This window comes from Denticeps clupeoides, chromosome 1 (assembly GCF_900700375.1).
Source record: "Denticeps clupeoides chromosome 1, fDenClu1.1, whole genome shotgun sequence".
Taxonomy (NCBI): domain Eukaryota; kingdom Metazoa; phylum Chordata; class Actinopteri; order Clupeiformes; family Denticipitidae; genus Denticeps; species Denticeps clupeoides.
The window spans coordinates 41,904,705-41,922,751 of NC_041707.1; the positions used below are offsets into that span (position 1 = coordinate 41,904,705).

Here is an 18,047-nt window from a genome sequence, read left to right on the forward strand (position 1 = left end):
GTCAGTACAGAATCAGCAAGAATTGGTTCAATTCTGCAAGCAGAACAGAGTCTCCAACACACAACTTTAGTATTAGAAGTGACAAGCCGGCGAGGTCCATGTTGGACCGAGTCTTCTTCATGATGGCGGGTAAATAAGGGGGGACTCCGACCCCCCATCTGGGTTCTGGGGTTCATAAGAAGATGGGGCTGATATGGACCACCTGTCTGGTACCTGTGTACCACCCATATGGGCGTGTTACCTGGGAAGGGGCGGAGTCACGGTCATTTAACACTAGTTAGTGTCACTTTTACAGACATTTAACTGGAGTGGGCTCCTTTACTGTCTGTGCGGTGTTGAATGAACCATTTTGCTGTGTAATTTAAGGTCAGAGAGAAAATAGATAAAAACAAAAATAAGATTGTGTTCTGGGAGACAGAAATGATTTTAAACCAGAAAGAGGCAGGTACGTTTCTCTTCTTCAAACCCGAACCAACCTTCTCTTCCTGGTACCATCTAGTAATTCCTGAGGACATCGTACTTTATGAAGCACGTGTCCGATGCTTAGTGCAGCACTTAGGCCCAGTTTGAAAATAGTGCCTTTGGTGCAACTTTCCGGAGAGTTCTGATGTCCACGTCACCGGTTTCGGTAGAGGTGACGACAGCACCCCCATCTTTTGTGGAATGCCAGCAGGTGCTGATCCAGGAACTGTTGCACCCATCAAAACCCCTGACAGAAACATGCAAGTCAGTCAGGTCCCTGGGCAAGTCGAGGCCAATTCATTTCGGCGTCACATTTCATGCTCGGGAAATGGGAGTGGGGACCACGGCCAGGTCTGTAACGCAGCCACCATGACTCCCACGCCCTCTCTCTTCCATCATCTCCTCCATTTCCATCTGCTTGGGGTGGTAGTAGCCTAGCGGGTAACACACTTGCCTATGAACCAGAAGACCCAGGTTCAAACCCCACTTACTACCATCGTGTCCCTGAGCAGGACACTTAACCCTGAGTGTCTCCAGGGGGGGGACTGTCCCTGTAACTACTGGTTGTAAGTCTCTCTGGATAAGGGCGTCTGGTCAATACTGTAAATGCAAAATGTAAATGCTTACGGGTGATAGATATATGCCAGTGGCCAGGCGGCGTGTCCACTGGTCCTCTGTCACCACCTGCTGGAGAATGTGTGGAGTGACATCTTCAACCAGGGTCCTCGTTTCATTTGGATCAGGGGATCCTTTACTTTAAATGTCTGAAGAAGAACCATTAAAATGTAGAAACGCCAATTTGCTGTACTTCATGCAAATAAAACCGGAAGGACCATCCTTCCGACTAGGCTGGTAGTACCAGAAGACCCAGGTTCAAACCCCACTTACTACCATCGTGTCCCTGAGCAGGACACTTAACCCTGAGTGTCTCCAGGGGGGGACTGTCCCTGTAACTACTGACTGTAAGTCCCTCTGGTAAATGTCCCGTATTCCACAGCTGTTTTAAATTGTAAACAGGTGAGACGCAACTTTCCTTTTTTAACCGGAGGAATCGGGCGTTTCATGCGAGAGAGAGAGAGAGAGAGAGAGAAGGCCTTGCCTGGCGGAGGGCCATATTCACACCGTAACACAGCAGCCTTCGCACCACGACGCCGCGCGAAGGTTTAAATAGTTTTGAAATGCATGAAAAGAGCCCCCCCACTGCCCACCACGACGTTGCCATGGTTACAGCCTTGTTTTTAACGGCCCAGCAGGCCGAGCTGGTGAATGGCGTAACTCTGAAGATGCACGGGGGTAAAAAGCCCCCCGACTCTCTCGCTCTACCCGCTGAGCGTGTAATTCACTTCTTTCAACTCGCCACTACTGAACTTTCCTCTTCTTTCTTCTGCTCCTGTTGCAGCTCCATCTGTGTGTGTGTGTGTGTGTGTGTGTGTGTGTGTGTGTGTGTGTGTGATTTAACCACGGAACCAGAATGCAGAGAGAGGGAGAGAGAGAGAGATGAAAATCAGACAGGCAACAATAGGAGGCCTGAAGAACCGTGTGGGGGAAGTAAAAACGGCCTTCCGACGGAGCTGCACCGAGCCAAGAGGAGTGGTGACCTTCTCACCTCCTTCCTTGTCCTCCCTGGCACCGGGCTCCTCGGTTCCTCCACGGGCAGGCAGCCATAGGATGAGCAGCGGGACAATGAACTTCCTCCAAGATCCTCTTCCTCTTGCCAAAAGTTGCGTTTTTTTTTTTAGTGGGCGGAGCTTCCATTCATCCACTGCCTGCACCTGTGGCCTATCGGCCTTAAATCAGCCAATGAAAGCAGGCCTGACAGTCCTGGCCACGCCCACACCCAGGCTCGCGACCCCCGGCTACCTGAGACTACATGGACTGGGGTCATCTGCTGCCCTGGAACGTCCGGTGGCTCGATGTTCTCGCAGTTCGTGCACTAATCCAGAGTCTGTGTGGTGATCAGGGTTCAGCAGATCATGGTGGCCTAGTGGTTAAGGAAGCGGCCCTGTAAGTAAAGGATCTAGGTGTCATCATTGATGCAGGTCTCTCATTCCATTTGCATGTAGATAAAATCACTAGAATAGCATTCTTTCACCTTAGAAATATTGCGAAAATAAGAAATATCATTTTAATGCATGATGCAGAAAAGTTGGTCCATGCATTTATTACATCAAGGTTAGATTACTGCAATGTATTACTGTCTGGATGCTCTAGTAGGTGCATGAGTAAACTCCAGCTAGTACAGAATGCTGCAGCCAGAGTTCTAACCAGAACCAGGAAATTTGACCACATCACCCCAGTCTTACAATCACTGCACTGGTTACCCATCAAATTTAGGATTGACTACAAAATCCTACTTTTAACTTTATAAAGCTCTAAATGGTCTTGCCCCGCAATACATGAGTGAACTTTTGGTTCCTTACGAACCGCCACGCCCCCTTCGATCAATGGGTGCGGGGTCACTACTGGTACCAAAGGTGCAGAAGGTCACAGCTGGGAGCAGATCCTTCTCCTATAGAGCTCCGCAGTTGTGGAACAGCTTGCCTGTCAGTGTCCGGGATTCAGACACAGTCTCAGGGTTTAAATCCAATCTCAAAACCTATCTGTTTTCTCTGGCTTTTTGCTAAAGTCCTAGACCCTCATTTCACTTCATCTTGACGCAGTGTCAATTATAAAGTCCAGTTTATCACAGAGTCCCCCTGTTAGACACAGACAAAGTTAAATTCACCCTAGTTAGGCTGTCCTAGTTAGGGTACCGGGCCACTGTAGCACCAATATACCACCATAACCACATATTTGAGTATCGGTCGTACAGTGCAACCGTCTGCCGCTGCTTCTGTTTGTTTTTCTCCGAGACACGGAATCAAGCGTCCAGACTACTGGCAGACCCCAGTGAAGACATTTATTTTTTCTTATATAGCCCAAAATCACATACAGTATGTCTCAATGGGCTTTGACAGGTCCTACAGTTGACACCCCCCACACTTGACTGTTCTGCACACAAAAAAAAACTCCACACAAAAAAAACTCTAGGAGAGAGAAAAAAAGGTCGGAAGAAACGTTGGGAAGGAGTGATACAGAGAGGGACCCCCTTCCAGGGTAGAGTGAGCCTGCAAATGGTGTCAGTGCAGGGTTGGTGATTGTCCAATAAGAGAAAAAGTCCTACAGTTGTAGAACTGGAGAAGTCCAGGATGTAGTCAGTGTCATGGTCTAGATTGAAGAGACCAGCAAATAAATGCTGGTTCCTGACAACTGCTAAACAAGGACATACCATGAAACAAACCAGAGGGTCACCACAGCCACCACCACCGTTACAACTACAGTTATAGGGATCTTCAAATGGACCAGTAACATCATTATGGACACGTAATCTAGACCATGACACTGACTACATCCTGGACTTCTCCAACCCTACAACTGTAGGACTTATCATTATATCATATCCAACCCTGCACTGACACCGTTTGCAGGCTCACTCTACCCTGGAAGGGGGTCCCTCTCTGTATCACTCTACCCTGGAAGGGGGTCCCTCTCTGTATCACTCCTTCCCAAGGTTTCTTCCGACCTTTTTTTTTTTTCTCTCTCCTAGAGTTTTTTTGTGTGGAGTTTTTTTGTGTGCAGAAGGGTCAAGTGTGGGGGTGTCAACTGTAGGGCCTGTCAAAGCCCATTGACACGTACTGTATGTGATTTTGGGCTATATAAGAAATAAATGTTGTTGTTGTTGTTGTTGTTGTAATCAGAAGGTTGCCGGTTTGAATCCCGACCCGCCAAGGTGCCACTGAGGTGCCGTTGAGCAAAGCACCTGTCATGGATCCCACTGCTCACCAAGGGAGATGGTTAAATACAGAGGACTTGTTTCACTGTGTGCACCGTGTGCTGTGCTGCAGCGTATCACAAGTATCTCACGGCCGTCTGCGTTCTCGACACGTTCTCCAGGCTGCAGGAGAACGTGGGAACGGCCGAAGCGTTTCTCGGCGCGGCACTCAGATTGATGCTCTCGTGCTCCTCTTTGCCGGGCCGCATCCGGCGGGGCTGCGGCCCGGCAAAGAGGAGCACGAGAGCATCAAGTTGCCATGGTTACAGCGGCGCAGAACAACGGAGCGCTTGTGCAGGAAAGCCGCGTGATGCAGGGGCCGAAACGTCCGAAACTCTCCAACTTCTGCAACTCATACTCCAGTGTGCGGCGCCGCGGTGGACTTCCGTCTCTACCGGTCCTCACCGCGCTGTAAACGCGGCAGGGACAGTGCGGGGGACTCCAGGCCTTCACGCAGAGCTGACAAAGCCTGAACAGTTGAGGAACTCTCAACAAGGGATCTATTTACAGTCGAGCGGACAGAGAGGGGACGAGGGAGGGGACGCGGGGACCGGTGGGAGGAGAGCAGAATTAATGAATTAAAGCTCTTCGGACGGAGAGCGAGCCGCTTCCCCGCCAGTCGGTGCAACTGCGCGCTGGAGTGGCACGGCCGTCACCGTCACCGCGGCCGATGGGGAATCTGAAGGCTCCCCGGGGTCCCGGTCAACAAGAGAACATGAGAGCGGCCTGATGACCCCTGAACTCTGATCGACCCCGTAAACATCAGCACCGAGGTCAGTGTGGGACTAGACTGGACAGGAGAAAAGTTCCTGCTGTAATGTACAGTTGTCCATATTTCATATTCCTGGTTTTGAGATGTTGGATCATGCTGAGCCGCGCGGGGTTCCATCTGACCGGCCAATCAGGGGGAAGATCTGCGGATCTTCAGTTTAAACGGTCGGACTCACGGGTCAGCACAGACGTGGCGGAGGTGAAGGACGCTGAGAGCATCCTGGGTGGAGTCACGTTGTCACCTCAGGTTCTCAGACGTACTTGCAACAGACTTGTCCTCCTGTCTTGGGGCGAGCGGGGTGGCAGGGGACATTGGTTGTTTCGGCCAGCTTCACTGATGAATCTTGCAGGAGGACATGTGCGTAGAAGAAGTGTCGCAGAATGGCCGCGGTTTAAACTCTGAAAGGCCCCTGAAAGGCTCTTCAAGGGGTCCACATTCCATATCTGGTGTTCAGAGCCCGGTGACTGGTGTGTTGGGTGTGGGCTCTGCAGTGGAGCCCATTGTCCTGTCCTGTAGGTGTGGACCACACGGCTGGTCTTTCTGTGGGGGTCTCAGCAGGTCGCGTGGAGCTTTCTGGAGGATTTGGTTAAGAGCCGACAGAAGGAAGTTCTGTTGAGGAGGCCACTTATTTGGAATACTAATGAGTGGGTTTTGTCACTGATCTGTTTCATCTTTTCCTCTCGTGTGTACAGACACACACACGAACCTCAGAACATTCTCACACACACACACACACACACACACACACACAGTCGTATTTTTCAATGGTGGCTTTTGTCTCTTTCATCTGCTCCACAGACAAAGGATTCTTGTGCGTACAGGACAGGGGAAGGGGCCGTGGAGAGAAAGCGGGGACGGAGGGACAGGGGGACATCCAGGGAGACGGGAGGGGGCCCGAGGAAAGGATGCGCGCGTCTCACATCTGATTGGCCCGTCGCCGGCCTCAGATCATGGCCGCCGATAAAGCGGCGAGTTTGTGCAGGCGCCGCGTGAGAGCGCGAGTGGGCGCGGGACGGGGGTCAGAGGTCGGCTGTGTGTACCCTCGTTAATATTCCGGGCGCGGACGTCCGGACGGACACCTATTCATGGCCACAGTGTGAGCTACTGCGCCGCGCCCATACGCCCTCGGAGATTTACGGGAGGAAGGGGGACCGAGGAGAAAAGAGTGTGGAGCGGAGGTGGTTTATTATCGGGGTTCACCACACACTGACAAAAGCACATTATCGGGGTTTTATTCACCTTCTGCACTTTGCGGCATCAACAACTGGAGCCATGTTGGGTGTTTTTTCCATCCAAACTCATTTCACGTCTCAAAATGACACTGAACATTTTAATGCTTTATTTCTAGGTTTTTAAAAATTGTTAATAATGTGCGAAATTCGAATGTAACGTCAGGTCAAAGAATACAAAAAAATGCTAAATAAAAATTCCGTTTGAAATGAAACGAGATCACGTGTGCACCTAGAAGAGCCCGGATGGGGAGTCTGGGGCCTGAAGACGCACGCTGTTATGCTGCAGCCTGCAGTTACATCACAGGACCGCCGGTTCAAATCCCCGCTGGGTTTCCAGGGCCGGACCCTCCTGGGACTCGGATTGGCTGCTCTATTCGTACGAAACTTGAGTGACAGTTGGAGATCATTTGCATGGATGGCCTGTTGAACACCTCGGTTTTGCTGCCGTGAATTACTGCTGCCTTTCACGGTGCAGACGGGACTTTTAATGTGAAAGGGCAGCTGCTTCTTTGGCATGAATGGAGGCTTTTAATTTGAGGAGGCAGCTGCCCGGGGCGCATTTTAAAGCTCCATAAAGCCCACCTCTGTCCACGTCCTTCACACAACTGGTGAAAAGTGATGCGCTCGTATGTCACTGATAGAATCTGTTTTTCTGTCCTCCCTACGGTCCATTTAGTGCTCATGGACACCATGTGAACGTCCATTCCCATCTTCCCCCAGCTTCTCCTGACCTTATTGTGTAATGCCAGGGCCTGTTCCCATGCCTCCTGTTAACCTGTCTGCAGACATGACGTCGGCCACGCCCCCCTCCTCGCGAAGCCCCTCCCCCCAGAAGGTGTGCCACTCACAAACGCAGACGGACGTGCTGAAGCCCTTGCTTGGTGGCGGGCCCGGGGGCGGGGCCAGCGGCCTGCGAAAGCGCCGCAGGGTGCTGTCTAAGGATGGGCGGAGCAACGTGCGCATCGAACACGTGAGTGGGCGGGGGGCGCTGTACCTGCGCGACCTCTGGACCACCTTTCTGGACATGCAGTGGCGCTACAAGCTCTTCCTCTTCTCAGCAACCTTCGCCGGGACCTGGTTCATCTTCGGCCTGCTCTGGTATCTGGTGGCCCTCGTCCATGGAGACCTTTTAGGTAATTGGTTACATAATCGCTTAAATCGTACCGTCCTCCTTTATCCTGACGCTTCATGTCTTCTCCGCAGAGTTCGACCCGCCCTCGAACCACACCCCGTGTGTCATGCAGGTGCAGACGCTCACTGGGGCGTTCCTCTTCTCCCTGGAGTCGCAGACCACGATTGGCTACGGCTTCCGCTGCATCACCGAGGAGTGTCCGGCAGCCATCATCCTCCTCATCGTGCAGCTGGTCATCACCATGGTGATGGAAATCTTCATCACAGGCACGTTCCTTGCCAAGGTACCTTGTTACTCTGATTTTAAGCTTATATTATGTTTTTTTTTATTGACAATTATATATATATATATATATATATATATATACACACACACACACACACACATATGGAAATCCCCCCCAAAACCCATGGACACTATAGTACTGTTTTCTGGTCAAAGCAGCTCACCAGTAGAGGGCGCTCATTGTGGTGCCCATTTATACACCACAGCTGAAGATTCAAATGTCCATTTGTGCTTAACGGAGTGCAGTCAGTGGCAGTGACAGCTGGGGTTTATGAAGATAGATCTGAGGACACAGTTAAGAGGAATAAATGAATGAGTCTGACAGCCATCCCATTTTAGTGGTTGTTGCGTTGTTCTCTACATTTTGCACATTCGGATGAGTGTGAACCCTGAAATGACCCGTCTCTAGTTAGATCAGGCTTCTTCACATTTGATCTTAGATGGGTTATTGACTTTGGTTGATCGAGAAGAACACGTATCAAAAACAGATTTGACTGTCTTGTTCACAGGTGGCACGGCCAAAGAAGCGTGGTGAGACGGTAAAGTTCAGTCAACACGCTGTGGTGTCCAACCACGAGGGACGTCCCTGTCTCATGATTCGGGTGGCCAACATGCGCAAGAGCCTTTTGCTGGGTTGCCAGGTAACCAGGGCTAATGGTTCTGTCCAACGTTGCTTTGGAATCGTGGTCCTGCAGAGCATGGAACAAATCTCAGGTAAATTTAAAGATTCTTATCCTTCAACCTTTCAGGTCACTGGCAAGCTCCTCCAGACCTCCTTGACAAAGGAGGGGGAGACAGTGCGTCTGGACCAAAGGAATGTGACGTTCCAGGTGGACACATCCAGCGACAGTCCCTTCCTCATCCTGCCCCTCACCTTCTATCATGTCATTGATGACAACAGCCCACTCCGGGCATGGGCTGCAAAGGGTACGAGCGTGGGGGCCTTTGTATATATGGAAAATTTGGTGGGAAACGTTGAAAGGAGACCAAGACAGGAGATACTACAACGCTAACTTGGCTGTTGGGTGGGATGAATGAAGGGTGAGAATGGCAGGTTAGAGAGGTGTAATCTAGTTTTGTAAGGTTGTAAGGTCTACGTTTGGTTTAAATGAACGTTGTTGGTTGTTGGGTGTGATGAATGAATGGTGAGAATGGCAGGTTAGAGAGGTATAGTCTAGTTTGGTAAGGTTGTAAGGTCTACGTTTGGTTTAAATGAACGTTGTTGGTTGTTGGGTGTGATGAATGAATGGTGAGAATGGCAGGTTAGAAAGGTATAGTCTAGTTTTGTAAGGTTGTAAGGTCTACGTTTGGTATAAATGAACATTGTTGGTTATTGGTGGGATGAATGAAGGGTGAGAATGGCAGGTTAGAGAGGTGTAATCTAGTTTTGTAAGGTTGTAAGGTCTACGTTTGGTTGAAATGAACATTGACGATGTTGGGTGGGATGAATGAATGGTGAGAATGGCAGGTTAGAGAGGTATAGTCTAGTTTGGTAAGGTTGTAAGGTCTACGTTTGGTTTAAATGAACGTTGTTGGTTGTTGGGTGGGATGAGTAAATGGGGTGAATGGCAGGTTAGAAAGGTATAGTCTAGTTTTGTAAGGTTGTAAGGTCTACGTTTGGTTTAAATGAACATTGTTGGTTGTTGGGTGGGATGAATGAATGGGGTGAATGGCAGGTTAGAGAGGTGTAATGTAGTTTTGTAAGGTTGTAAGGTCTACGTTTGGTTGAAATGAACATTGACGATGTTGGGTGGGATGAATGAATGGTGAGAATGGCAGGTTAGAGAGGTGTAATCTAGTTTTGTAAGGTTGTAAGGTCTACGTTGGATGAAATGAATATTGTCTGCTTTGGGCATGGGGGTTTGAATAGTGTGGTTGTGGTCGGATGTTTTCCGGAACATGAGGGGCACTAGTAATGGGTTTTGGGGTAGATTGCACTGGCACCAAATGAGAGGTCTCTCCTTTTTCCCCTTCTCTTGTTCTCTTTTTTATTTGGGCTGGAATGTGAAAGTGTGTGAGTGCCAGACTGTCTCATTAGAACACAAGGCAGCACAGTTCTGGGCCATGACACGAAAGCGGCAGATCCGGTTACCGGAGAGCAGGAACGACAGACAGAGGCATTACTGTACAACTCCATCTTCCTGCCTTGTGTCGTCTCTTTCCTCACCTTCAGGGTTATCAGGGTCTAACCCAGGTTAAAACCACGGTCCGTGATCCAAATGCATATAAACTGCATTAGTTTCACTTGATTGCAATTTGTGAAGCATCTTCAGAATACCTTATCATCATGACTCTACAGTTCATCTTGGAACAACATCCCTACTTACTCCTGGAGCAGGAGTACTGCACACCATTCCAGACCATCCTCACTGGGAGCTCAGTGAACAACTCTATGATTGCACTGTTAAATGTCATGACTCTTTAGGGTTACTGGTGGCAACAATAAGGGCATGAGTAGAAAAGCACCCCAGCAATTATTTCTACACCCATCCTCGGATGACCTCCTTTAACATTTTTGCCAGATGAGAATGATCGGATCTGCTGAAAAATAAAAATTGTAATTCTAAAATTGTAAAAATTAATTATAATAGCTTGCAAGAACCAAGCAAAACACTGTGAGGACTTCCAGAATTTCCCCAAAGTTCCTCCTAGTGGGCAAAATCCATGGGCCAATGGGCCCGCTGACTTGATGAAAGACTGTTCAATCATGGCGTGTTATATATTGTCTTTAGAACTCTAACCAGGTGAACTCACAGGAGCTCAGAGGAGCACTGATGTTTCTCTCAATGAAAACGGCTTGAATTAAATCATTGACAAGACTCTGGGGTGGAACCAAAACTCTGAGGTGGAACCACTGGGCCCTCGATTGAGAGAGAGAGAGATCTGACCAATGTTACCTAGACTACCTGGTTTAAGCAAATGGGTGAATGTTATCACTTCAACTTAAAGCACAATGTCCCCGAGCCGAGCTTGTTTCACTTTGACGGGTAAATTGTTCTTCATCCCCTGGCTCCTCGCTTCGCCCGCCAGGACAGTATAAGTATAGGATTTCAGCCTTGGTACAGCTTCCTGTTTGATAAGGCAGCATAGCGATGCCTAATCCTTAATAGCCCTCCATTTACCTCTGGCTCCTCGACTATGTTCTAGTCTCCAGAACGTCTCTGGAATGTTCCCTCTTTGCCCCAGCACATCCATTCACTCGCATCAGCCGCTTGTCTCTTATCTCCGTTTAACACAGTAATGGGGGGCGGAGGGAGAACCTGCCAGCTGCTCCGGAGACGTGCGTGTGTCCACACAGCTGACCAGAAAAAGACACTTTCTCGCGTCAAAGCGAGTGGAGGACGGCGTGGCAGCGCAGCAATAATAATGCGCGCACAGTGCGCGTTCGTGTGTGGGGAGAGACGGGGTTATAAAACGCTGTTTTGGCTCAGAAAGACTGGAACTAGGTCTCGGTTAGGGGACGGACTGTTTTGACAGATGACAAACCCAAGATCAGGCCCAAAGGGATGTTGATGCAGGTGTGTGCATACGAGCGTGCATGTGTACGCGAGTGTGTGTGCATGTCGGTTTGGTGTCGGGTAAAGTATGTCAATAAATGGGACTATTCCCATCCGGGGGTGTGTATGGAAGAAGAGTGGGCGTGCTCTCAACGCTGCGTCTATCTTCCATTTCAGATGTTGCATGACAAGGAATGATGGAGGGATTAGGATCTGGTTGATAGGAAGGTGTGGTTGTCATCAACTCTGATTCTGTCTAGACTGCTTTGGGGTTATATATATGGCAATATATTAAGCATTTACAATATGTGGGGTGCTTATTGTTGAGTTATTAGCACAAAAAATACCGTAAAATACAATAACTGCAGCAACAATGCATGGAAAATGTGGCTCAAGTTGAGAGGTAGCACTTGGCTGGAGGGTAAAACGAGGGTTGGAAGCGCCGGGTGATCACATCATGCTGGAAGCAGGTGTAAAAAGTCAACTCTTGTCCCAGGCGGGGGCTGGACGGACCCGGAGCTGGCGGACTTCGAGCTGCTGGCCATCATGAGTGCCACCGTGGAGCCCACTTCGGCCACCTGCCAGGTGCGCACCTCCTATCTGCCGGACGAGATCCTGTGGGGCTACGAGTTTCCGCCGGTGGTGTCCCTGTCACCCTCGGGCAAGTATGTGGCGGACTTCGCTTTCTTCGACAAGGTGGCCAAGACCAAGAACCCGCCCTTCTTCAAGCAGGCCCCGCCCCCGAGCCCCCCGACAACACATTGCCCCGGCGGTGGGGGTCCCGCGGAAGGAGGGGACCCGGAGAAGATGCGCCTGGAGCAGAGCTACCGGGAGGAGCGAGGGCGGGAGCGAGGGCGGGTCCGCGACAGCAGCCCCCTCAGCGTCCGCATCAGCAACGTTTAAAAAACCGAGAGGGGGCGGGGTCTGGCGGGTCCTTTACTGTAACCGCCATGACCTCAGCTGAGCGAGGAAGGGGGAAGTGGGAGTGTTTGATGTGTTTGGTGTCCCCTGTACTCCCCTGTACGTCTAAAGGGAATATATTTATCAGCGAAGGGACAGAAAAGCCCGTTTCTGTAGACACGTTCCTAACCAGAAAACCAGCCGCGCTGAGACTCCAGCTCTAGTTCTTACGTGTAGGTTTTGCTTCTTCACTGGAACGGAATGGTGTGACGATGATGAGGGTGTAACGTTAACCGTACTAAAAGCACTTTAACTCACCGAGCGAGGAGCGGTGTCCGACTAACACGCCCATTCCACAGGCCTGACCGTGTGTGTGTGTGTGTGTGTGTGTGTGTGTGTGTGTGTTGTAATGCATGTTTCCATAGGGAACGTTATCCCACCACATCCCATCTTCTGCACTTTTAGCAGGGAAGAAGGTGGATGAAGATAACACGTGGCGACTGATCAGCCTGATCACACTGGGACCTGTAAATATCTAAACTCTGCTGTTAAGTAACTTCCACAAATAAAGTTTTTGACCATTTTTTGTCACGGTTTGTGTTTGCACCCGGCTGTCTGTGTGGACGCTCGGTGGAAATGGGGTCTGGATTGCGGCTGTTTAGATACAACCGACCTTAACATTGTTGTTGGTCTTCAACCTTCCCAAATTCTGCTACGCTCCCTCCACATCAGGTCCACAATACTGATGCTGGCCTACAAAGCCAAACATGGAGTAGCACCATCCTACCTCACAGCCCTTATTACACCTCGCACTGCACCTGGTATACTCCAAGCCTCCAGTACTGCTCGCCTGGTACCTCCATCTCTGAAGGTAAAAGGAAGACGCTCATCTAGACTCTTCTCTGTCTCAGAATGAACTTCCCGGTCAGAACATCACAGTCCCTGATGGCAGCTTAACACCTTCCTCTTTAGAGAATACTCACACTAACATGGAACTTTCTTATAGTCGGACTTCTGCAAGAAAACTAGGATGAGATGGAATGGTCATGTCGGTATTTATGGGAGAAGTGAGAAGATCGAATGTGTCACTTTCCTCATACTGTAAATGTTTTGGTGCCTGTAAGTGGCACATTTGTTCCGTGAATGACGTGATCGGGAAGTCCACGTGCTGCAAAGGAGGAACTTCATGTCGGGAATCCTCTTGATTAACTGTAACCCCACGACAGAAGAACTGAACCGGTGGAGGTCCTCAGGTGCATTCCAGCTGGCCTTTCACGGTGTATTCCTGGGTGATGGGGTTTCTGCTACTCATGGAGCTCCACCTCCATCCATCCAGTGGCCATCAGTCACCATCTACAGAGTGACTTCTTGCTGTGCACCCGTTCACCTGAGCTCGGTCATTAATAAATGATAATAAGGAGCATTAAAGGCACAAATAAAGTTTTGTAGAATTTTTACAGCGGCAATAATTTCAACCTCATTTCAACATCAAAGCTCATTTCTGGAGGAAGTCCTGACGTGATGATGGCTTCCTCCTTCACGTAGTGAATCGGTTCAATAAAACGGACATCCACGCCACGGTCAGAGTTGAAATGGGATGCATTGCCGCACGACGAGTGGAAACAAGGCTGGAGGTTGATTATATCCGTCATTACGAACGGATTTTATCTCGGACGCTACGGGCCGACGTAGCGGTGGCTGTTCTCATATTATCCTTCTAAAGTCACGTAGGAAGGGAAATCGTTCCTCTACTGCCACCTTTTTAAATGATTTCAGGAGGCATCTGACCAACGCTGGAGACTTTTCTGGGTTTTTTTACTCTCACAATTCCCCCAAAGTTTCGCTTTCAATCTCTAACTCAAAATAAAGCATCTGCTGGACGATCTGATGGGGGATGGTCGGACCGCCATCACACCTGCTTCACACCAGGCGGAACAAGAGACACAAACCACAAGTGGAGCAGCAGCATCTGCGCTCTTCCTTTTCCGGTCCTTCACCCAGCGTGGAGATGTCCCTTCTCTGTGGCCTCATTCAGGAGTCCAGCAACCTTTCAACTGAAACCTCCCTGGTCACACCAAGGTCACAATTAGGGCCACATGTGTCACATCATGGGTCACGAGGTCACAAACGTTTGCTTTGAGGGACATTTACAATTTTTCTCCAACTTTAGTCACACTGATGATTTACTGGCACAAAAAAACACACCTTCCAGCCATCGCTGGGGAATCACCTCGCCTGCCACTTTATCTGCAGTTCTCGTACAGGAAACCTGCACTTCACATCTTCCTGCAGCCGCCACCATGCGAGCGCTGCACGGTTTCATCTGCTGTCTGGCATTAACAGGTACGTGTCTCTTCAAACGGTGGAAGAGTAGTACTTCGCTTCACTCTTCTTTTACACGAGTTCATTTTAACGTGTAGGACACTTACCACGTAGAAGAAAAAGTTCCACAGTCAGTAGTAAAATAAGAACAGACATTTACCAGACGCCCTTATCCAGAGCGATTTACAGTCAGTAGTTACAGGGACAGTCCCCCCCTGGAGACACTCAGGGTTAAGTGTCCTGCTCAGGGACACCATGGTAGTAAGTGGGGTTTGAACCTGGGTCTTCTGGTTCGTAGTCGGGTGTTTAACCCACCAGGCTACCAGCACCCCACTACCAGCAGATGGGGCTGGTGTCTGTTCTATGCTCATAATACGTCTGAACTGGACGGGCTAAGATTGACTGTAAAAGCAGCCGCAGAAATTCTCCTCGCTTGCGTTGTGGGTTTGTGACTGACTGCCGCTTTTTCGTTTCTCGTTCCAACAGAAATCATTGCAGCTGTCTCTCAAAAAACAGTCCTGATGTTCGCACAGACAGGGAGCTCAGTCCTTCTACGCGTGGAGATATATGAAGAAAATGACATGGCTGAGTGGAAGATTGGAAACCAAGTCATATATAACCAAGTGAAATCTTTTTCGCCCCTTTTTAAAGAGAAGGTGGAATTAGAGGGAAACAATTCTCTGAGGGTGAAGAACCTGACGTTCAGGGACTCAGGAGAATACGTCTACGCTCAAACAAAAGATTGGACAACAACTGTAGTCAAGTATCACTTATTTGTGCAAGGTAGGTACCTTCTGTCTTCTGTAGAGAAGCAAATAAAGACGCCACACAAGACTAATGTGGTTTTTACTTTTATCTCTGTTGGTAACAGAAGAACTTATGTTACCAAAAATCTGCACATTGTAAAAAAAAAACAGTAAATAACAGTAAAAAGATTTTCAAATTTCGTGTAGAAATGTAACATTTACAAAAAATTGGCAGAAGAATAGTTTTTCTTCATATTCATAATACATACATATAATATATACAGTATATAATATCGTATATAATATTAAAAGAGCACTTTGTTGAATAAGCTATTTTACAGTTTTTTATTTTATGATCAAATACCATAATTAAAAGAGCTCTTGTTCGAATTCTGCAGAAAAAATACTGTTATGAATAGCAGTTTTTGATCATAACAATAAAATATCAATGCTGGCATTGTTTCATCATGCCGTGAGAGAAACAGGAAGCACAGAAGAACAGCACTGTGACTTCTTCTTTTCATGCTTCTTTTTCTCCTGCTCCTGAACAAAAGCGTCGAACACAACCTACATGCAATAATATCACATTATTATTTTTATTATTATTATTACCATTTAAAAAGCTTGCCTGTGAATTTAACGGTTGAATACTGCTATTTTACGGCATGGCCTTCTTATTTGAATAGTGTAGTTAAAAGATGCAGGATAATATCAAATTATTATTTTTATTATTATTATTACCATTTAAAAAGCTTGCCTGTGAATTTAACGGTTGAATACTGCTATTTTACGGCATGGCCTTCTTATTTGAATAGTGTAGTTAAAAGATGCAGGATAATATCAAATTATTATTTTTATTATTATTATTACCATTTAAAAAGCTTGCCTGTGAATTTAACGGTTGAATACTGCTATTTTACGGCCTGGCCTTCTTATTTGAATAGTGTAGTTAAAAGATGCAGGATAATATCAAATTATTATTTTTATTATTATTATTACCATTTAAAAAGCTAGCCTGTGAATTTAACGGTTAAATACTGCTATTTTTTGAACAGTGTAGTTAAAAGAGCAGAACGCTGACTGGACAGGATGTGCTGCAGCGTTCTGTCTGTCTCCATGTCTGCAGAAGCTGTACCAAGCCCCATCCTCGCAGTGGTGAAGCTCCACGCGTCCCCGGACTGCTCGTTCACGGTGAACTGCTCCGTCCCCGGCGGCTGGATCGGGTGCAGCAGCAATGAGACGCAGTGCTGGTCGTCCCCTCCGTCCATGGTCAGCATGTCCGTCCAGAAGAACCACAGCCACATCGAGTGCGTGGCCAGCAACAACGTCAGCAGTAGCTCCAGCTGCAGGAGCTTGGAGGAACTGTGTAAGGGCTCGTACCGACGTTCTTCAGGTGGAACCGAGGCGTCAGCTCATAGTGAGGACTGTCTTGTCATTGTGCAGGCTCTCCCCAGAACTCAACAGGCAGCACCCCACAGAAGCCCCCCGAGGAGGCTCTGAAGATCGCGGGCTCGTGCTGTGCCGCTGTGGTTCTGCTGGTGTGTGCGGCTCTCATCGGAACGAGGTGCAGACAGTCTCGGCGAAAAGACCGGCTGCTGGAGGTACGATCGGCTGCTCTGAAACCGAGCGAGAGAAGCAGAACGGAAGGAAACCGAGCTTCTGGTTTTCTCACTCTAGAACGCAGCCATGCCGGCGGCTGAGACCACCGGAGCTGCGCCGCCAGCGAGCACCATTTACAGCGTGGTCAACAAGGCGGCCTACCTGCCCACGGTCCCGGTGGAGGTCCACCGAGTTCCGAGGAACAAGGTAGGACAACAGTCTTACACGAGTTTACATGATCTCCCCGTGTTGGTCTGGGCTCTCCGGTTTCCTCCCACCACCCGTATGGATTGGATTGATGACTCTGAACCGTCACGTCGTCCCTTCTGAAACAGGGCTGTCCCGTGGACATGGCAGGGGACCAGGGGCCTGAGAATGACGTCAGCACCGTTTACTGCTTGGCGTCCAAGACAGAGGAACAGCAGCGACCCCCGGAGGTCAGCAGCGGCAGCGACGCGGCCCAGCCCAACACGATCTACTACACCCTGGGACAGGTGGTGCCAAAGTGCAAATAACGGATTTAAACATATATATTTATTGTACATATAAATAAATGTTTGCTTTATGTATTTTTTTTTATAAATAAAATAAAATATATGAAACTGTCTTGGTCATGTCATCATATCCATAGCATCTACAGCGCTCTGTTCTGGTTCATTTTAATAATAAAAACAATAGTCATCTTCCAGTGGTTTCACTTGAAATAAGTCACTATAGAATTGCATTTTATGTAAATCTAAATAAAAATGCGTATTTTATAACGTGAATTTTGGGGTATACTGACCATTAGAGGCCACAAGGGACTGGTATGGATACAGCAAACGGAACGGCGAGAACAAGGTTCCTGAGCTGGGCCACGTTCTAGTTGCCTGGCCGTTACAGTGGAGACGTATTCCGTAACGTGCCAGAGGCAGACATGACGACTGCTGGACACCAGGACACAACGTCCCCCACTGCCTCTTACCTGTGAACAGTGTTGACTGTGATGGTCCCAGATCCTGCCCTGATCTTGCCCAGGTTCTCGGCCACAAGAACATTTGCATTCAGGGACGGGCCGTCTCCATTCCAGGTTGTACGAGGAGGAGCGTTAATGAAGGGATATGAGTAGTGGGAGGAGTCTCTGCCCTCCACATTGTTGGGTCGTAGGGCTTGGAGACGTCTTCATCTGTCCAGCATCTCCGGGACAGTCTTGACCCGCGCAGTTGAACGCGTTCGGAGTGAAACTTCAGGTCTGGAGCCATGAAGATCTCGCTGGTAGAGTTCTATCTTCTGCTGGCCATGATAACTGG

The 18,047-nt window shown here is 48.8% G+C and overlaps 2 protein-coding genes across 2 annotated transcripts; both read left to right on the plus strand.

The window, feature by feature from the left end:
* The first annotated feature begins 4,644 nt into the window (after nucleotides 1-4,644).
* Nucleotides 4,645-12,685, plus strand: LOC114794896 (ATP-sensitive inward rectifier potassium channel 10-like). Its single transcript, XM_028987740.1, has 6 exons — nucleotides 4,645-5,046; nucleotides 7,063-7,410; nucleotides 7,481-7,692; nucleotides 8,204-8,335; nucleotides 8,444-8,621; nucleotides 11,688-12,685. Exons 2-6 carry the CDS (start codon nucleotides 7,065-7,067, stop codon nucleotides 12,092-12,094), a joined length of 1,275 nt encoding a protein of 424 aa, XP_028843573.1. The 5' UTR covers nucleotides 4,645-5,046; nucleotides 7,063-7,064; the 3' UTR covers nucleotides 12,095-12,685.
* A 141-nt stretch (nucleotides 12,686-12,826) lies between these two features.
* On the plus strand, nucleotides 12,827-17,363 carry LOC114794905 (uncharacterized). Its single transcript, XM_028987751.1, has 6 exons — nucleotides 12,827-14,434; nucleotides 14,900-15,196; nucleotides 16,286-16,525; nucleotides 16,603-16,760; nucleotides 16,837-16,965; nucleotides 17,094-17,363. The coding sequence occupies exons 1-6, from the start codon at nucleotides 14,188-14,190 to the stop codon at nucleotides 17,271-17,273; spliced, it is 1,251 nt and encodes a 416-aa protein (XP_028843584.1). The 5' UTR covers nucleotides 12,827-14,187; the 3' UTR covers nucleotides 17,274-17,363.
* Nucleotides 17,364-18,047: the final 684 nt, after the last annotated feature.

Coding starts and splice junctions, on each gene's coding strand:
- LOC114794896 (XM_028987740.1), top strand. CDS start 7,065: ATGACGTCGGCCACGCCCCCCTCCTCGCGAAGCCCCTCCCCCCAGAAG. Junction 8,336..8,443: donor GCCTTTTGCTGGGTTGCCAG/GTAACCAGGGCT, acceptor TCAACCTTTCAG/GTCACTGGCAAGCTCCTCCA. Junction 8,622..11,687: donor CCGGGCATGGGCTGCAAAGG/GTACGAGCGTGG, acceptor CTCTTGTCCCAG/GCGGGGGCTGGACGGACCCG.
- LOC114794905 (XM_028987751.1), top strand. CDS start 14,188: ATGTGTCACATCATGGGTCACGAGGTCACAAACGTTTGCTTTGAGGGA. Junction 14,435..14,899: donor CTGCTGTCTGGCATTAACAG/GTACGTGTCTCT, acceptor TCGTTCCAACAG/AAATCATTGCAGCTGTCTCT. Junction 16,966..17,093: donor ACCGAGTTCCGAGGAACAAG/GTAGGACAACAG, acceptor CTTCTGAAACAG/GGCTGTCCCGTGGACATGGC.